At 39.1% G+C, this 14916-nt stretch overlaps 1 protein-coding gene across 2 annotated transcripts in view; it reads left to right on the plus strand.

Annotated features, from left to right (window-relative positions):
* Nucleotides 1–14893, plus strand: part of AK5 (adenylate kinase 5) — an 85174-nt gene extending 70281 nt beyond the window's left edge. For both annotated transcript variants that reach the window (XM_048944591.1, XM_048944590.1), the window contains 4 exons: nt 1503–1666; nt 2649–2765; nt 5781–5969; nt 13568–14893. In XM_048944591.1, coding sequence (XP_048800548.1) covers nt 1503–1666; nt 2649–2765; nt 5781–5969; nt 13568–13672 — 575 coding nt within the window. In that variant the 3' untranslated portion in view covers nt 13673–14893. The remainder of the gene's footprint in view (nt 1–1502; nt 1667–2648; nt 2766–5780; nt 5970–13567) is intronic.
* Nucleotides 14894–14916: the final 23 nt, after the last annotated feature.

Raw genomic sequence — 14916 nt, forward strand, 5'->3', positions numbered from 1 at the left:
ATCTTAACTCTACCTCTTGATTTTGAGCCCTGTCTACCTGCCAGGGTATAATTACCTCTTACTGCAGCAGTTCTTCTGAATAAATCCATCAAAGATCATAAAAGCACTTCCAACTGCCACACACCCAGATCATTTCTCCCCAAAATCTTCATTTCCTGATGTGAATTTACTCTCCATGCTTCTCCCCACCCTGGGCACCCACATGGCCCTTCTGCTCCCCCCACAGCTGCTCACCTCAGCTCCTCCAGTCACCACCACAGAAGCAGGATCTGTGAGAAATAACTTTCCTCCATCTTGTTGATCTCTCTAGCAGGAGTGGGACAGCTGTGGCTATTCAGCAGGCAGCTAAGAGGGTGCTGAGCCTTTCAGGAGTGGGCTTCATAGCAATGTGGGAAGAGCAGCCACCTCCTGTGAGGAGATGGGACGGGGCAGTGCCAGTACGTAGAGCATGAGACGCCCGCCATCTGTGAGCAGACCCCAGAATGGATACTTGCCAAAGAGGTGGAGTTTGTGCTTGAGGACTTTTGGTGCAGTGGCAGCTGTCCTGCTGGAGGACAGGTGCATCTCCTGAGATATTTCTTTCAGCAGCAGCACCTACCCAGGTCACATTTGCTGTCACCTGTGGGCCTTTGGAGGGGGGAGGAGTGCTCAGCCCACAGCTGCGGTGAGCAGCAGGCGCCTTCCCTTCAGCCAGGGGAAGAATCACCTCAGCAGCTTCACCAGAGTAATGGAGTCTGCTCTGACTCAAGGTGGTTTTCCAGTTCTCAGCTAAATACGAGCAGATGAGTGGTGACAAGGTGCCATGCAGAGCACTGAGCCCTTATACCACTCTGCAGCATGCACAAAGAGCAAGACAAATCTGCAACTGCAGGGGCAGGAGGCCTGGGCCTCCACCCGCATTCAGCTGCTTCAGCAGGTGTACCAGCACCTGTGGGAGCCATCTAGCTAGAGGGAAAGGCAGCGAGCACAGCAAAGCTTTGCTCTTGCGTTTGCAATAGTGCAAATGGGTTTGGTTGCTCCACTTCCACATGTGTGCCCTGTAACGCAGACAGGTGTCAATGGCTCTGTTTATATCTTTCCATTCCACAAGTGGGGGCAAAATATTTCCCTTGCAGGGATTTTACTATATTTTGCCACATTAGCAAGATCAGCTTGCTAATGTTTGCTGTAACTTGCAAGCCTGAATGCGTACCGAATCCAACACACTACCCTGCTCCCTGTCTGCTCAGTGGTTTTCATTGACATGGTAGTTGTGCTTTAGGAACAAGTTCTCTTCTGTAAAACATTTCATTGTTTTGACTCCTTAATTTCAGTACACGCTTTTTGAGTCAGCGTTGAAGGGAGATATATGACTTGTTGCAGTGTAGAGTCTCTGTGCTTAAAAAACAAAAACAAAACATTAACAGGCAGTCATCAGTTTCTTTCCATTTTCTTAGCTGCTATAAATTGAGAAAAGGAAGATATTTATTCCTTTGTAATTCTTGATATTCTTCCTCACAAAGGTGGCCCTGGATCTGGCAAAAGCAGCCAATGTGAACAGTTAGCCAAGAAATACGGATTTACTCATCTGTCCACTGTTGAACTCCTCCAAAATGAGTTATCATCACTATCAGAGAGAAGTAAATTTATCAAAGACGTCATGGAATGTGGTGAACCTATGCCTGGAGTAAGATACAATTTTATTTGGGGTCCTTACAGTTTACAAAGGCAGTAGTACGTAGATGGTTTTAAAGGGTGGAAATAAGAGAATAAGAGATGATTCCTATTAAAGGAAAAGGAATCTGCAACTTGAGAGAGAATCTTCTTCATTGGCAGATATGTGACACTTGTTTCCTTCTTCTATGCCTGGAGTAATTTACATTTGAGTTCCATACACCATATAAACGAATCATGAAATACAGTGAGACAGATGCTGTGCTATGCATTGCAATATGTAAGAATAAGTACAGGAAACAGAAACTTTATGTACATTTTATAGCTTCACATTTCAGATTCAGAGCTGTACTTCTAGCAGCTATTCTAATTTACAATACCTGCAGTGGTTTCCTGCAGAGTTGGCTGAGATCCCAGAGCAGCTGTACTGCAGTTTAATGGAGACCATAAGACAGTGCTGTTCTCAGCTGGACTTGACTTTTACATAGGCAGGTCTGCAGCCTGAACTCTTGATGGGTCTTCAGCAAGTGCAGTTAGATTGTAGAGTGTGTTTACTAATGAAAGAAATTGGGAAGTGCTGCTCAGGGGAAACTAAAAGCTATGCTGAGGCTTGATTTTGATTGCTTTGCTCCTCAGTGAAATTGATCAGATGGGGTCTCTTAACACTTTCCATATAATATAACAATGACATAGCAAATGCAATTAGATTAGAAAATACAGCAGTGGCTGCAGTTTTACAGATATTAAAATTAATTTTGAAACTACAAAATATCCTCAACTACTTAGAGGATGGTTTGGAAGCTCAAGGATAGGTTGCAATGCTAGGATTGCAAAACATGTGCAGGTATCAAAGAAAAACACCTGCTATCACAGGATGTGGTTTTAGCAAACCAGATCAGAGTGATTGTTAAGGGCATAAGTCAGTGTAGCAAATAAAGATACCAACTATTCTTATTAATCAATTAATCAAGTAACTCCCTTTCTTTCTAATGCAGAGTATTGTCCTAGAGCTACTGAAAGAAGCCATGATCACCAGTTTAGGAGACACAAAAGGATTTCTGATTGATGGTTATCCCCGTGAGCTGAAAGAAGCAGAAGAGTTTGAGAACAAGGTGAATGTGTAGTCATAGTTCTGTTACTACTCTTCGTAAGATACAACTATACTTCTGGTTCTGCTTGGGAAACCACCTTCAATTGATTGCAGTGGGGACTTACAAAGAGCCAAACCAACAGCCCAAAGAATAGTTTTGATGCTGATCATATCACCAATACAGTGACTAGGGCTTTTGCACTTGCCTACAGTAGAAGGCTAATTTTAACTAGATGTAATAAATACAAAGAGCAATTCTCATGTAGTTGAAATTATTACTTTTAGCATCTATTTTCTACTTCTAGTGGATGGGGGCTTCTCTTCTCGTGAAAGGCACATGAAGGCCTATGTCACCACAGTTAATTTCTTGCCATTGAGCGACTTCTGCTAAAGCTTGCTGCCACTTTGAATCAGCAAATGCTGATAAAGTTTTTGTGATGAGTAACAGGTAGCAGCCACAGAATGAGTGTTTTGCAAGCGGCTATCTGGCAGTTCAGAGAGTTATTGATTTCCTCAGAATGTGCAAAGACTAACTTAGAAATCTCAGCTATCCATTTCTAAATCTGCAGAAAATACTCTATACAAGCCTGCTGAATGAATCATCATCTATTTTCTTGTAAAAAAAAAAAAATCTGCTTTATTTAGCTGATTACCAGTTCCAATAGACACTGGGACATAGCAAAAGATCCCATAGTCCTAAGCCTTCCTTGATATTTTCAGTAAAAAACAAAGACCCCAAAGTTTATCGTTGAATATGCCGTCATACCTGTTGTGAATCAGTGCATTCACTTCAGTCTTCACAGGGTAAATTTGCCTGCCCAGAAATTCTATAGTGTTTTTTTTTAATGAGTCATTATTGAGATAATGCTCTGCAGCTCTTTCTGAAGGTGGTCAGAAACTCTTCCTACGCTATAATTGAATGAAATTAGATGGAGCATAGGCTTTATATATTAATGGTGTCAAAGTGCTTATGAATAATGCTACATATCTACATGATGTGCAAAAAGCACTTTAATTGTTAACAAAGAGATATTCTATTTAGAAGACTTTGGAAATAGTGCTTCTACTTAAAAGCCTGACAGCTCTAATTAGAATTAGCTGTAGAAACAGCTTATTCTCTCATAAGTTCTGCCCAGTGCCTTTCTAAGAAAGAAATATATATATTTTTTACTAGCTGTAATTCTAGAGAAGCAAAAGTTTGCAATCCTTTGTTCCCTCCTCAATCTTTCTATTATACGTGAGAAGTAGAAAACACTATTAAATACAAGTTCCTCATTACCAGGTTCAGTAGCTTCTTTAAAAAATAAATAAATAAAAATTGCTATAAATTTGGTAGGGACATTACTTCTACCTTTTGCAATTTTTAACACTTAAGAATGATGTTTTTGTAATGTGTTGAAATCAAGAGAATACGAGTATTGAAACCTTTACGAGAATCACAAAGGTTTTTCAATAGCAAATCAGTCAGTCAAACAAGATACTATTATTACTCATTTATACCATTATAAATTAGACAAGATCATGAAATTCCTTATGAGGAGCTGGGGGGAAATAAATTCCCACCAATTAGACAGAAGGGCATTTGTTGAAATCACTGATTAAGCCCACATATCTTTTTAACTTCTCAGTTCAAATCTCTGCACTGCTAAAACTGCCTTGCTTGCTTTTTAAATCCCCAAACCCAATACTGCTGCTGCTAATGCTAATGGAATTAATGTTTTCTGAGCTGTGTGGAAAAAAAAGCTTGGAAAAAAGCCTGTCATTGAACCGTCCAAAATAATCCCTTCAATTCAGCTGTCTCTTAGAAAGACATTATGGTAGTAGAAAGGTCAATGCAATCCAGCCATCCCCAGTCAAGTCCTAACATGAAATATTTACCTATAGAATATTTCTTCTTTTATGAAATGCAAACTGGGGCAATGATAATGATTTCCATGCATCAGTAATTGAGATTTACTTTGCTGTATCCATGGAAAAAACATGAATTTCTAATGGTCATTAGTGGGAAAAACAGTCATTTTTTCTAAAGACTTCTTTCTCAGTTTTTCCTAATACGATGTTCTCCAATCCCTGCTGGAAGAAGTGAGAAAAAGCCTGAAAGCATAATTGAAATCTTCAATACATATCTGCACAGAAAAATTATTACATGATTTATCTCCAATCCTATAGCACCTTTATTTTACTTGCTGGAGTGGAGTTTATCGCTGCACACTCAGGTCAACAGTTGTTGCCCAGATAAAACCTTGTGTCAGACAGAGCTGTGCCTGAGCAGGGCATGTCAGAACGTACTGCAAGATTTATTCTGAATGATATCCATATTTTTTATCTGCTTAGAGAAAGAATGATGGAGATTTGTGGTTAGAGCTTTTGGCTGCCTCCTGTTATCAGGAATGTATTGTTCTTTCCTGCAAGTTATTTTTCATCCATAAAGTACTAAGCTTATACTATCAAATGTAGATAGAGACAGTTCTAGTTTTGCCAAGGCTGGAGAATAAAAATAAATAAATCTTTACTTACATTGTTTATATAGAAAAGGGCAGACTTTCTTTCAGGCTGAGGCTGACACTAGCCATAAAACACTAAGTGGTTGGCTTCTCATTGAATTTGGAAATGATTAACCTATTTGAAAATGCAAAGTAGTATATCAAATCCCAATACAATTATACAAATCAAATACAATCAGAATATCCTGAGTTGGAAGTGACTCTTAAAGATCACAGAGTCCAGCTCCTGACTGTGAGTCCAGCTTTTATCAAACAACTGCAAATAATGAACATACTGATGAGCTTCAAGACAAGCAGCTAGAATTTTCAGATCGTATCTCTTTTTCTCTGCGTGCATACAGCCCAATCAGGTCTTGATCCTGAAAACTAGGATCTCTAAATGCTGCTACAATAAGAGGTGTTAATAAGCATTATTTCTGCCTACAGTAATAAATAATTTGCTAATAATTTTCTTGAAGTCTCCTTTGGTAGAATTTCCAAATAAAACTGTTTGAGTACTGGTTTGAGTACTTATTTTTTTTCTTTGTTTCTAGATTGGGGAACCAAAACTCGTGATCTGTCTGGACTGCTCTGCAGAAAGCATGAATAGTCGCTCTTCGATGAGAAATCAGGCCAGTCAGCACTTCGATAGTGCTGAAACCATCAAGGAAAGAATTGAAGGCCATTACCAAGCAGCAAAACCTCTGACTGCATACTATGAGAGGAAAACACAGTTATGCAAGGTAAATTGATTGAAATTTTGAATTAAATTATTGCTTCTTTCTTCCATTATATAAGCAGCATTCAGGAAACAACTGGCACACCATTTATGAACTGTATTCATTTTTGCACTTTCCACTTTGATCTCACCTTCCACCTCTGTGGTTTGTTTGCAACTTCTACTGACTTCTGATTTTCGTGGTACAATTTGAAAGAATAAAAAGACAGCTTTATCCTGAACCTGACAATGCATCCTGAATCACTGCCTCATCTGTATAGAATCTTACTTAACATCAACGCTGAAAGCATTTAGGTATTAGGCTTTGTTTCTCTATAAAGGCTTTCATGATTAGGTTTAAAGATTATGTTAATCTAAAGTCCCTTAGTTACATTTACACAACTGACACCGTATATCCTGAAATAAAACAGACCTGCACATAATACCTTTTAGATGGAATAAATGACATACTTATATTAATTTCAGTTAATTACTTCAGTTTACGTTGCTGACAATGTGATATTTAAAGCATTTTTATATTCTCTAATCAATACTTTGCAGAGAAGCAAGTAAGCTTACATCATTGCAATTAACTGATGGATATGTTGGCACATCTGTAATCTCATTTATATGGGAAGTCTACATCTATTTTTATGTATTTCCCTGCTCCATCACAGCAAATGTCAATTATGGTCAACTGGAAAAAACTAGTCCTGAAATGTACAGAAGCCAAAAATACTTCTTGAAATATTATGGAAGCTTTCTTCTAGAGGATGTAGCAAATATGCAAATCACCAATCCCAAACCATTCTCCTCTGCAAAGTATCCAAACAATAAACATGCAGTTAATTCGTGCACCCACATCTTGACCTGAGGAGAGAGTAAATGATATGGTCCTGAGAAAAACAACTGATTACTAAAGGGAAAGTCCTGTTTGGTGTCCTTTGCTAACCCCATAAGAACTGCCCAGAAGGCAGAGGGGAAGAAAAAAATCCACATAATTTTTAAAACTCAAGAACCTAATTATCTGGTTTTATTTCTGTTTTCTTTCCTTATGAACTACCTTGCCAACATTGCAAGGCTGCTTTTAATTAAGAATTCGCTATAATACACAATATACTAACACAGTGCAATTTAAAAGGAAATTGGAGCTCTCTTTAACTCCAAAATCTTACAGCAGCGAGCTGTAGCTACCATGTTTCTCTTTCTTGAAGCCTTAAGCAATTGACAGCCCCCAAAAGAATGAATCTACATTAAACACTTAACACATAGATTTTTGCATTCACGTTCTACCGAATTTCACTTGATATGAATTCTCGTTGGAATTCCTTAATACTTCTACTGTATGTTCCTTCTTTATGTCTTATGCAATCTATGCAATGACAAAACACGCAGTCTTTTCCTACAAGTTTGTAGGTCATTAGTTCCTCAAGGGACTTATCTACTCTATGGGTCAGAACCGGATGTGTTCTTTGCACTCTTTTACCATTACTTTTGTGGGAAGTGACATCATGTGTTTGCATGTCAAAAAGTAATCATGCTTTGCCTGAACAGTGCATACACTGTTTTTTCTTACAGTGTCTGCACAGTATCTGTACTTCCTTCTGATGAATGTAGGTGTTTAGCAAACTTCCATCCTCTGAGTGTGGAACTATTGGGTATGAAAGCTCAGTAAAATCAGCTTTAATCACCATTGTAAAATGTCCTTTTAAGGTTGAAAAATGGTTCTATTTTCTTGAACGCAGGTACTCCATATAGATATGTCTACCTCATCCCCTTTTTACTAAACTGAAAAATACGTATCTGCTATCAAAGATGTGCATCCATTTTAAATGTAAGTAGGGAGACCTCCCTCATACTCCAAACCCTTATGATGGGAACAAGTATATGTTCAGCTATTTATCAGCATTTGGAGAACACTGCAGAAAATACTCAGCAAAAGTCAGCTTCTAAAACCAGGCCTCCCAGATTATTCTTCAATTTTGGAAATGTACCAAATATTTTGAAACAAAGCCATTTTCTTCTTGAAGGAATGCCTGTATAAGAAATCCTGCTTGATAATTTTCATGGATAAGAGATCCCAGATAATTTACTCATACAGTCTGACTTGTTCAGTCACACGACTCAAACATTGTGTCTGGTGTAGTGGCATCCTTCCACTGCCCTGCCTTTGTGGAGGGCCTGTGTGAGCTGTGTGTCCCTGGAGAATCCAGTCAGGTCTTCCTTAGGAATCCATTGGGTGTTGAGATTTTTTGAGGAATCTTAAGAGCCTAAATCCCACCTAGCTGCCATTGAAATTCAGCATCAGCCTTTTGTAGCCACCGTACTGCAGTGTGTGACTAAGCACAGTAATAATTCTAAATGCAGTGGTGTTTTTTGTCTTGTAGGGCTTAATTATAGCAGTCAGTCCCTGCTTTGTCACAGAGGAGAAAGTCACAATTGTTAAATAGATTTAATTAACAAGAAAATTGTTCTGGCATATTGGTATGATTTGATTGTTCCATTTTAAGTGTACTTAGAGTTGGGCAGTTTTCCATGGATTGGTGGTATGTGGCACATGGCACTGGTGGTATGTGTTTGACTTGTCCAATCCAGCCTAGAAGTTTTCAGTCCTGAAACAGGCAGGAAATCAAATATGCAAATGTAAAATTCAGACCTGGGCATAAGGCCAGAAAAGGGTTTGATGTGGAAATTAAAGGCTTGATATGCACTCAGTGGAGGAACTGGTTTGTTGAGCCGCATCAAGGTGTGCTTGAGACCACGCTGTCAAATTAGCTTGCTCATTCCTTGTGTGTGAAATGGCCTTACGCATGAGTGGCAGGAGCCTCCTCAACCCACTGCAGACAAAAAAAATCAGGTCTGACTGAGCTTTGTCTGCAGTCTGCTGTCTCTTTGCTTTATTTACATGGAAAAGACAAAGGTACGTGGTTGCAACAGCATTCTCATTTTAAGCAATGAGAATTTTATGACATCCTCTAAACCCAGAGTTATTGTGCATTGATGCACAATAAATAACTAATCTGATACATGGAAATGAAGCATTTTTCCATTCTGCCGATCTCTGAACAAGAGTGGTGACCTGACAAAGCTACCAGAAGATCAGAACTGTTTCAAATTTCCCTTTGTCCAAAATTACCTGTCAGTGTTTCGACACAGCAGTGCAAGAACAAGATATGCACAAAAGGTGGAACCTTTGTATGCAGATGAAATATCTGTGAACATGACAGGAATAAACACTGGTGGATCTTCCAGCCGCTCATCGTAGGAAGACCTGTGATCTGTTTACAAGGAAAGGGGGAAACTGACAAAACTGGCAAAGACAGCGTGCTCTGCTCCCTTTTCTGCTGAAGCAGAAGATTGTAAACTATGTTTTGGAAGGCAAAGTAGTTGTAACTATGAGTTAGGATATTTCCAATTACTTTAAAAACGAATCATGTTGAGGAGATATAGTTTCGTTTTTCATAATTGCTTTTATGGTCAGTTACAGAACATCCACCTGTTGCTAATGACAGGTAGATGCTTTTTAACAAGGAGCTTGCTGGGAATCTGAGTGCTCACAGAAACAACAGTTGCAAGTTACCTAATTGTGTGGGAAGCAGATGTTTCAGATGGATGAACTGTATTATGACAGCTGTAGGAAGCAGGTAGATATTGTTGTTTTAAAATTTATTTCTCAGTAACTTCAAAGGCAGCTGGACAGAAAAGTGTGTTTGAAAATTTAGTAAGCATGTACTTGTGTTTTAACATGCCTAGATTTAAATATCTTTGAATGTCAATTGAGAAGTAAGGAAAGAAAAAGATTGCTTTTAATGTTTGACTCATACTTCAAAGCTTTTCTCAAGTGACAGTAGGTAGGAGGTAATAAGTAATATAGGAGAGCAATGCTTTGCTAGCCAAGCAAGACAAGACCGATCCTTAAGTACCTAACATCAAAATAGAAGGTGTCTTAAATACAACTTTCCAATTCAAACAGTCATCTGAGGAAAAGGAATATTACTATAAGAAACAAGCAAATCCCAGAGCAAGCAAATCCCATTTCAAGGATGTCCAAAAACCTTAATTATTTCAGATTGCACAACACTGTAGTAGATTCAAGTCAAAATGCATTCCCTTTTCTCCTCCTCTTTGCCTTCTTCTTTATTTTTCTTCTTTTCTTTTTTCTTTTTCTTCATTTTTTTCCCTTTCTCTTTCTTCTTTTCTTCTTTTTCTCCTTCTTCCTCATGGTGTTGTTACAGTGTTGGGTTTTTGTTTTTTCTAAAATCAGGTGAAGTTACATACTGGCTAAGTAGAAACTATTCAATTCTAATCACAAACATTTCCTGTAACCATTATGAAACAAACACAACTGTAAGCAGATGGCCACACTGAATCAGCAAACACCCACCACCTCATGGCCTTCCATTTCTGAACCTTCTCATGCTAATATCCCCTATTAGAAGTTCCTCTAGGGAGGGGCAAATGTGAAATTTTCCCTTTGGAGAAGGGAGGATCAATGGTTATAGTGACAGTAGATGTGTAATTTAGTTCCATCTTTTGAAAGGTTCTCAAAGTCATCAACCCCAGCAGATAAGGACTTGAGGAACAAAAAACCCATGCATTTCTTCGTCACTCCCCTTGGTGGTTTGGCCCATTAGATGATAAACCAGTGTGGAAAAGTACATCAGAAACATCAGTTGTAGGGTTACAGATAATACATAGAGGTAAGCTCACCCCAAACATGAATAGGGGCAGCAGCATGTCTCCCTGGATTTCTTACTTAATGACAGAGATAAAAATGTTAGCAACAACACAGCTGACCTTGGCTAACTGCAACAAGAAGCTTCTAACCACTGAGTTTATTCCAGTCTTGGTCTGACTTTGTGACAACCACAGTCCTCAGCCATCCTCTCCTCAGTTTCTTCTCAGTGGCAGTATATATGTAGGGTTCTAGACTCCCAAACAGACAAGTGGACATTTGATGACAGTAAATGTAATTAGCTGATTTTAATCCTAGAATGAGCAACATTGTATTATGAAGAGGATTATTTTAATCATTTCAGATAAGCTCATTGCACTGTTCCATACTAGAAGTTATCTAGAGCTATACTGACATTCCAGAACAAGAAGCACTACATAAAACTGAATCTAGATCTTGCTTTTGACATAAGAACATAGCCTTGAATAACTTTGAAAACAGTCATGGTTCATGAGTTGTTTTGTAATCTGAAGAATACAGTTTTCTCTCCTGGAACTGCAGAGTGCCACTGATGCTGTACTGGCTGTGAAGTAGTGCCACATTAAGTTAGTTGTGTAGTACAATGTTATGTTAGCTTTATGAACTGGACTTTTGTTATTTGGGAGGCCATCACAGGAAGCACCGGGCTGCCATCAAACTTGCCCATATTCTTTCTACTGTGACTGTTAGGAAGGCAGCATTCCAGGCATAAAAGGGCAGCAATTTCCAAGCTCATTAATCTGATTTTTCCCCACAGCTGCTTAGACCTAGACCTGAGTATCAATCCCAGTTCTAGAAAAGGGCACTAAGACACCTGTGCACTGATGAGGCTAAGTTGGTTATCCAACTGCATTTATGGAATTCAGCTGCATTTATGGAATAGAGATTAAAAAAGAAACCAACATATTAAGAGAGGAAAGGATGCATATATTCATCAAATACGCATATGTTTATATACATAAATGTAAGTGTATGCAGAAATTGTATATATATATGAGTTATTGGATAATCTATGTAAGCTCAGACATAATATAAGTGAAGTATCACATTTAGTACTAAACACTTTTCTGCACTTTTCTTCACTATCGGAGCTGTTTAGGAGCCACCAAATGCTCACAACAGGCTGGCACGCACCCTGCAGCTCCAGCACAGATAACCATTACTTGCAGGAGCTACAGAGAATACGTTCGCATTTTTTACTGCCTCAGGCTCAGAGCTGTCTGTTCAAGGCAGCATTCACACAGTGCTGTTTAATTCCCTGCAAGCCACAGCCCCATTATGTCAGCTTTCCAGGAAGAATCAGAGGAAGAGGAGGGCAGCCATTTCCACAGACGTGGAGATAACATCTTGAAGAATGCCTGCCTAATGTACCAGTTATCAAGCCATAATCCCACACGCTTCATCCAACTGTATGGCAGAATCATTTTGCTGTGCTACGCAGGTGTGACTGAGCTGAACAGGAACAAAGTATCTGCCCAGGCTGACCTGGTTAGGCTGGCAGGGAACAGGCTGTCTGCCATCAGGTTCACACTGCCCTCGAAGGATTCGTCTCACCTGGTTGTCATCAGACCAGAAGCATGTGGGTTGAGTGCAAACGGCTATACAGGAGCTGGCTGCAAGACAATGCTGGGTCTGAGAGGAATTTCACTGCCTATTTCAAAAATACTCTCCTTGAGTTTGAAGTTCCTTTTCCCCTGCAGAACAAAGAGGTGGCAGAAAGCACGATGGGCCGGAATGTTCTCTTCAAACACGACAGTTGTCTGGCATCCTAGCTGGCACCTTGGAGATCAAAATGCAGCACATAGCTCAGAAAAACGGGCTTCAGGCAACTTGTCATGGATCTAATTAGAATACGTGCAAATTACAGCATGCATGTGTGGAACACCATGCGCAGCAAAGCAGAGAGGAACAAAATTTTGGGTACAGAATTGCCAGACCCTCACCAAGGAGGAACTGTTCCATGTGGGAGGAACTGAATACCAACTGGGTGCAATGCGTACGGTGTGCACAGGCAGCAGGAAAGCTGCTTTTGCCACTACGGTGAAGACAAAAGTTCACCTTCCCTAAGCACTAACTAGTTGCATAGGATGGGCATGAAACTCATCGCCCAAAAATCCGGATGCAACGTTATGTTTTGTACGTAGCACACAGAAGCATCAATGGCTGCAAGTGATCCCTGTCACTACAGTGCAGTACACTGTTCCTCAAACAGAACAACAGTTTGGCCTTGTTTTTGTTTTTGGACTCAGTTCACAAAAAAAATAACGTCAACGTCCTGGAGAACTTCAAGTAAAAACAAAATCTTTGCATTCTAAAAAAATCCAAACAATTTCAACAAAAGGTCATACAACAAAATGAATGCTGCCTAAGGCCCAAGGGAACCAGAGTCAATTCAGCAAACTTGAAAATACAGAGACCCAGAAACAGACCCATGGCAGCTCACTGTCCTTGGGTCAGACACAGCATCTCACACTCTGATGCTTTAGACAACAAAGAATAAATTAACAAGTCAATACTATTCATTTAATAGCATAGCTTCAAAGTTATTCTATTAAGGTTCTTTTGGAGGGTAACACACATTAAAATAGTTTCTGATGATCTCTGAAAGTTTTCTGTATATCAAAGGTGTCATTTTACTTTAAAATGAGTACTGTGGATAGAGAGCTTAAGCTCCCTCATTTGATCAATGCTCTTTGCTCCAGACAAGAGAACTTTCAGATTCTTCTCATGTCAATCTGCACTGGTTGCTGATATGTATGGAAGTTGTTCCTCTACACTGTTTGTAACATGAAACAGAACTTCTCTTTTATACTAGACCTGTGGTTTTTGTGTTTTTTTTTTTCTCTGTGCTATTTTAAGATAATCCTTTATAACGTAATCAAAAGTATTGCTTTTTGTCTCCTTGACAGGTTGATGCAGAAGGAACAGCAGAGGATGTTTTTCTGGAAGTCTGCAAGGCAATTGACTCTTTTCTGAACAAGGAAGAAGCAGCATTTTCAACAGAAACACAGTAGTGGTGTGTACACTGCGTGTGCACGTGGCAGCCATGAATAAAATGCTCCTCAAAGCAATACTGCTTTTTTGGGAGATATCTGGAATTTGTGCATGTGGTATGTTATTTTGGATGAAATCTTCTCCTCCGTTCAGACAACACACTTAATAGGAAGCAGCCTGTATGCTGACTTGCACTAAGAACCGTACATTTCATTGGTTGTTTGCTCTTCACGGGCTAAAAGCAGCATGGTGAACAGAGCTCTGGTTTGTATTTCATCATCTTGTATATTTGATGGGAAGTCAGACATGTCGCCTGATCAGCAGTGAGCTCTTCAACCACTTACTCACTGTATTGTAGAGCAAGAATGCTGCATACATTTTTCTCATTGGTTATTACTTTGATTAACACTATTAAATTTTTGTGGTATCACTTAGCTTGTTCTTGGTTTCTAGTGACTGAATCTGTTCTCTGTTCCATCCCGCTGTAAGACAGCTGGAATTAGTCAAGCTAGATGTTTAAACACAGTTTCCAGCCATCCCCAGAATGTTGTTATAACAGGAGTAAGGAAAAAAAATAATGAAGATATGACTGAATATGGTGTCAGTCTGCTGACCCACTGCCACAGAGCAGACACCACGTTTGAGACAGCCCCATCTTCTGTGAGAAACTGTGGGGTGCTAACAATCATGGCTTCCTAATTTTGTAGACTGAGTTGAAAACAATGATTGCATAGCATCATTAAATGTGCAATTTGGTAAATATTCACAATGACAGAGTTTTAATATATTGAAGTCTACATAGAAAGTTGACCACGAACCAGTGTATGAAGACGCTCTTAATCTACGAAAAGATGACAAATGCAAAATTCAGATCATCATCTGTTGTCCTGTATTGACATTGCCTAAACTTTGAAAATGACAGAGGAAAAAAAAAAATAAAAAAAGGATCAGGGATTATTTGATTCATCTTGCTTGCTTTTTTAGTAGGCTACATCCATAATATGTGCAAAAAAAAAAATCTGTAAATATTCTATTGTATTTCCATTAAGTTGACTGAAATACTGTAGCATTTCTTTGGTTTACTGATAACTAAATAAAAGCTTGTTTGACATTCCTGTCAAGTTGCACCCTTTACTGGAACCGCTGGACACGTTCAGTTGAAGCGGGTTGCATGACTGCTCTCTGTCAAAGTTGTACTTGATGCGGCAGATTTGTATTTTTAAAGTTACTTTTCTTGTAATGAGGACATAATACAAATAAAACA

Source organism: Lagopus muta, chromosome 5 (assembly GCF_023343835.1).
Source record: "Lagopus muta isolate bLagMut1 chromosome 5, bLagMut1 primary, whole genome shotgun sequence".
In the NCBI taxonomy this organism is placed as follows: Eukaryota; Metazoa; Chordata; class Aves; order Galliformes; family Phasianidae; genus Lagopus; species Lagopus muta.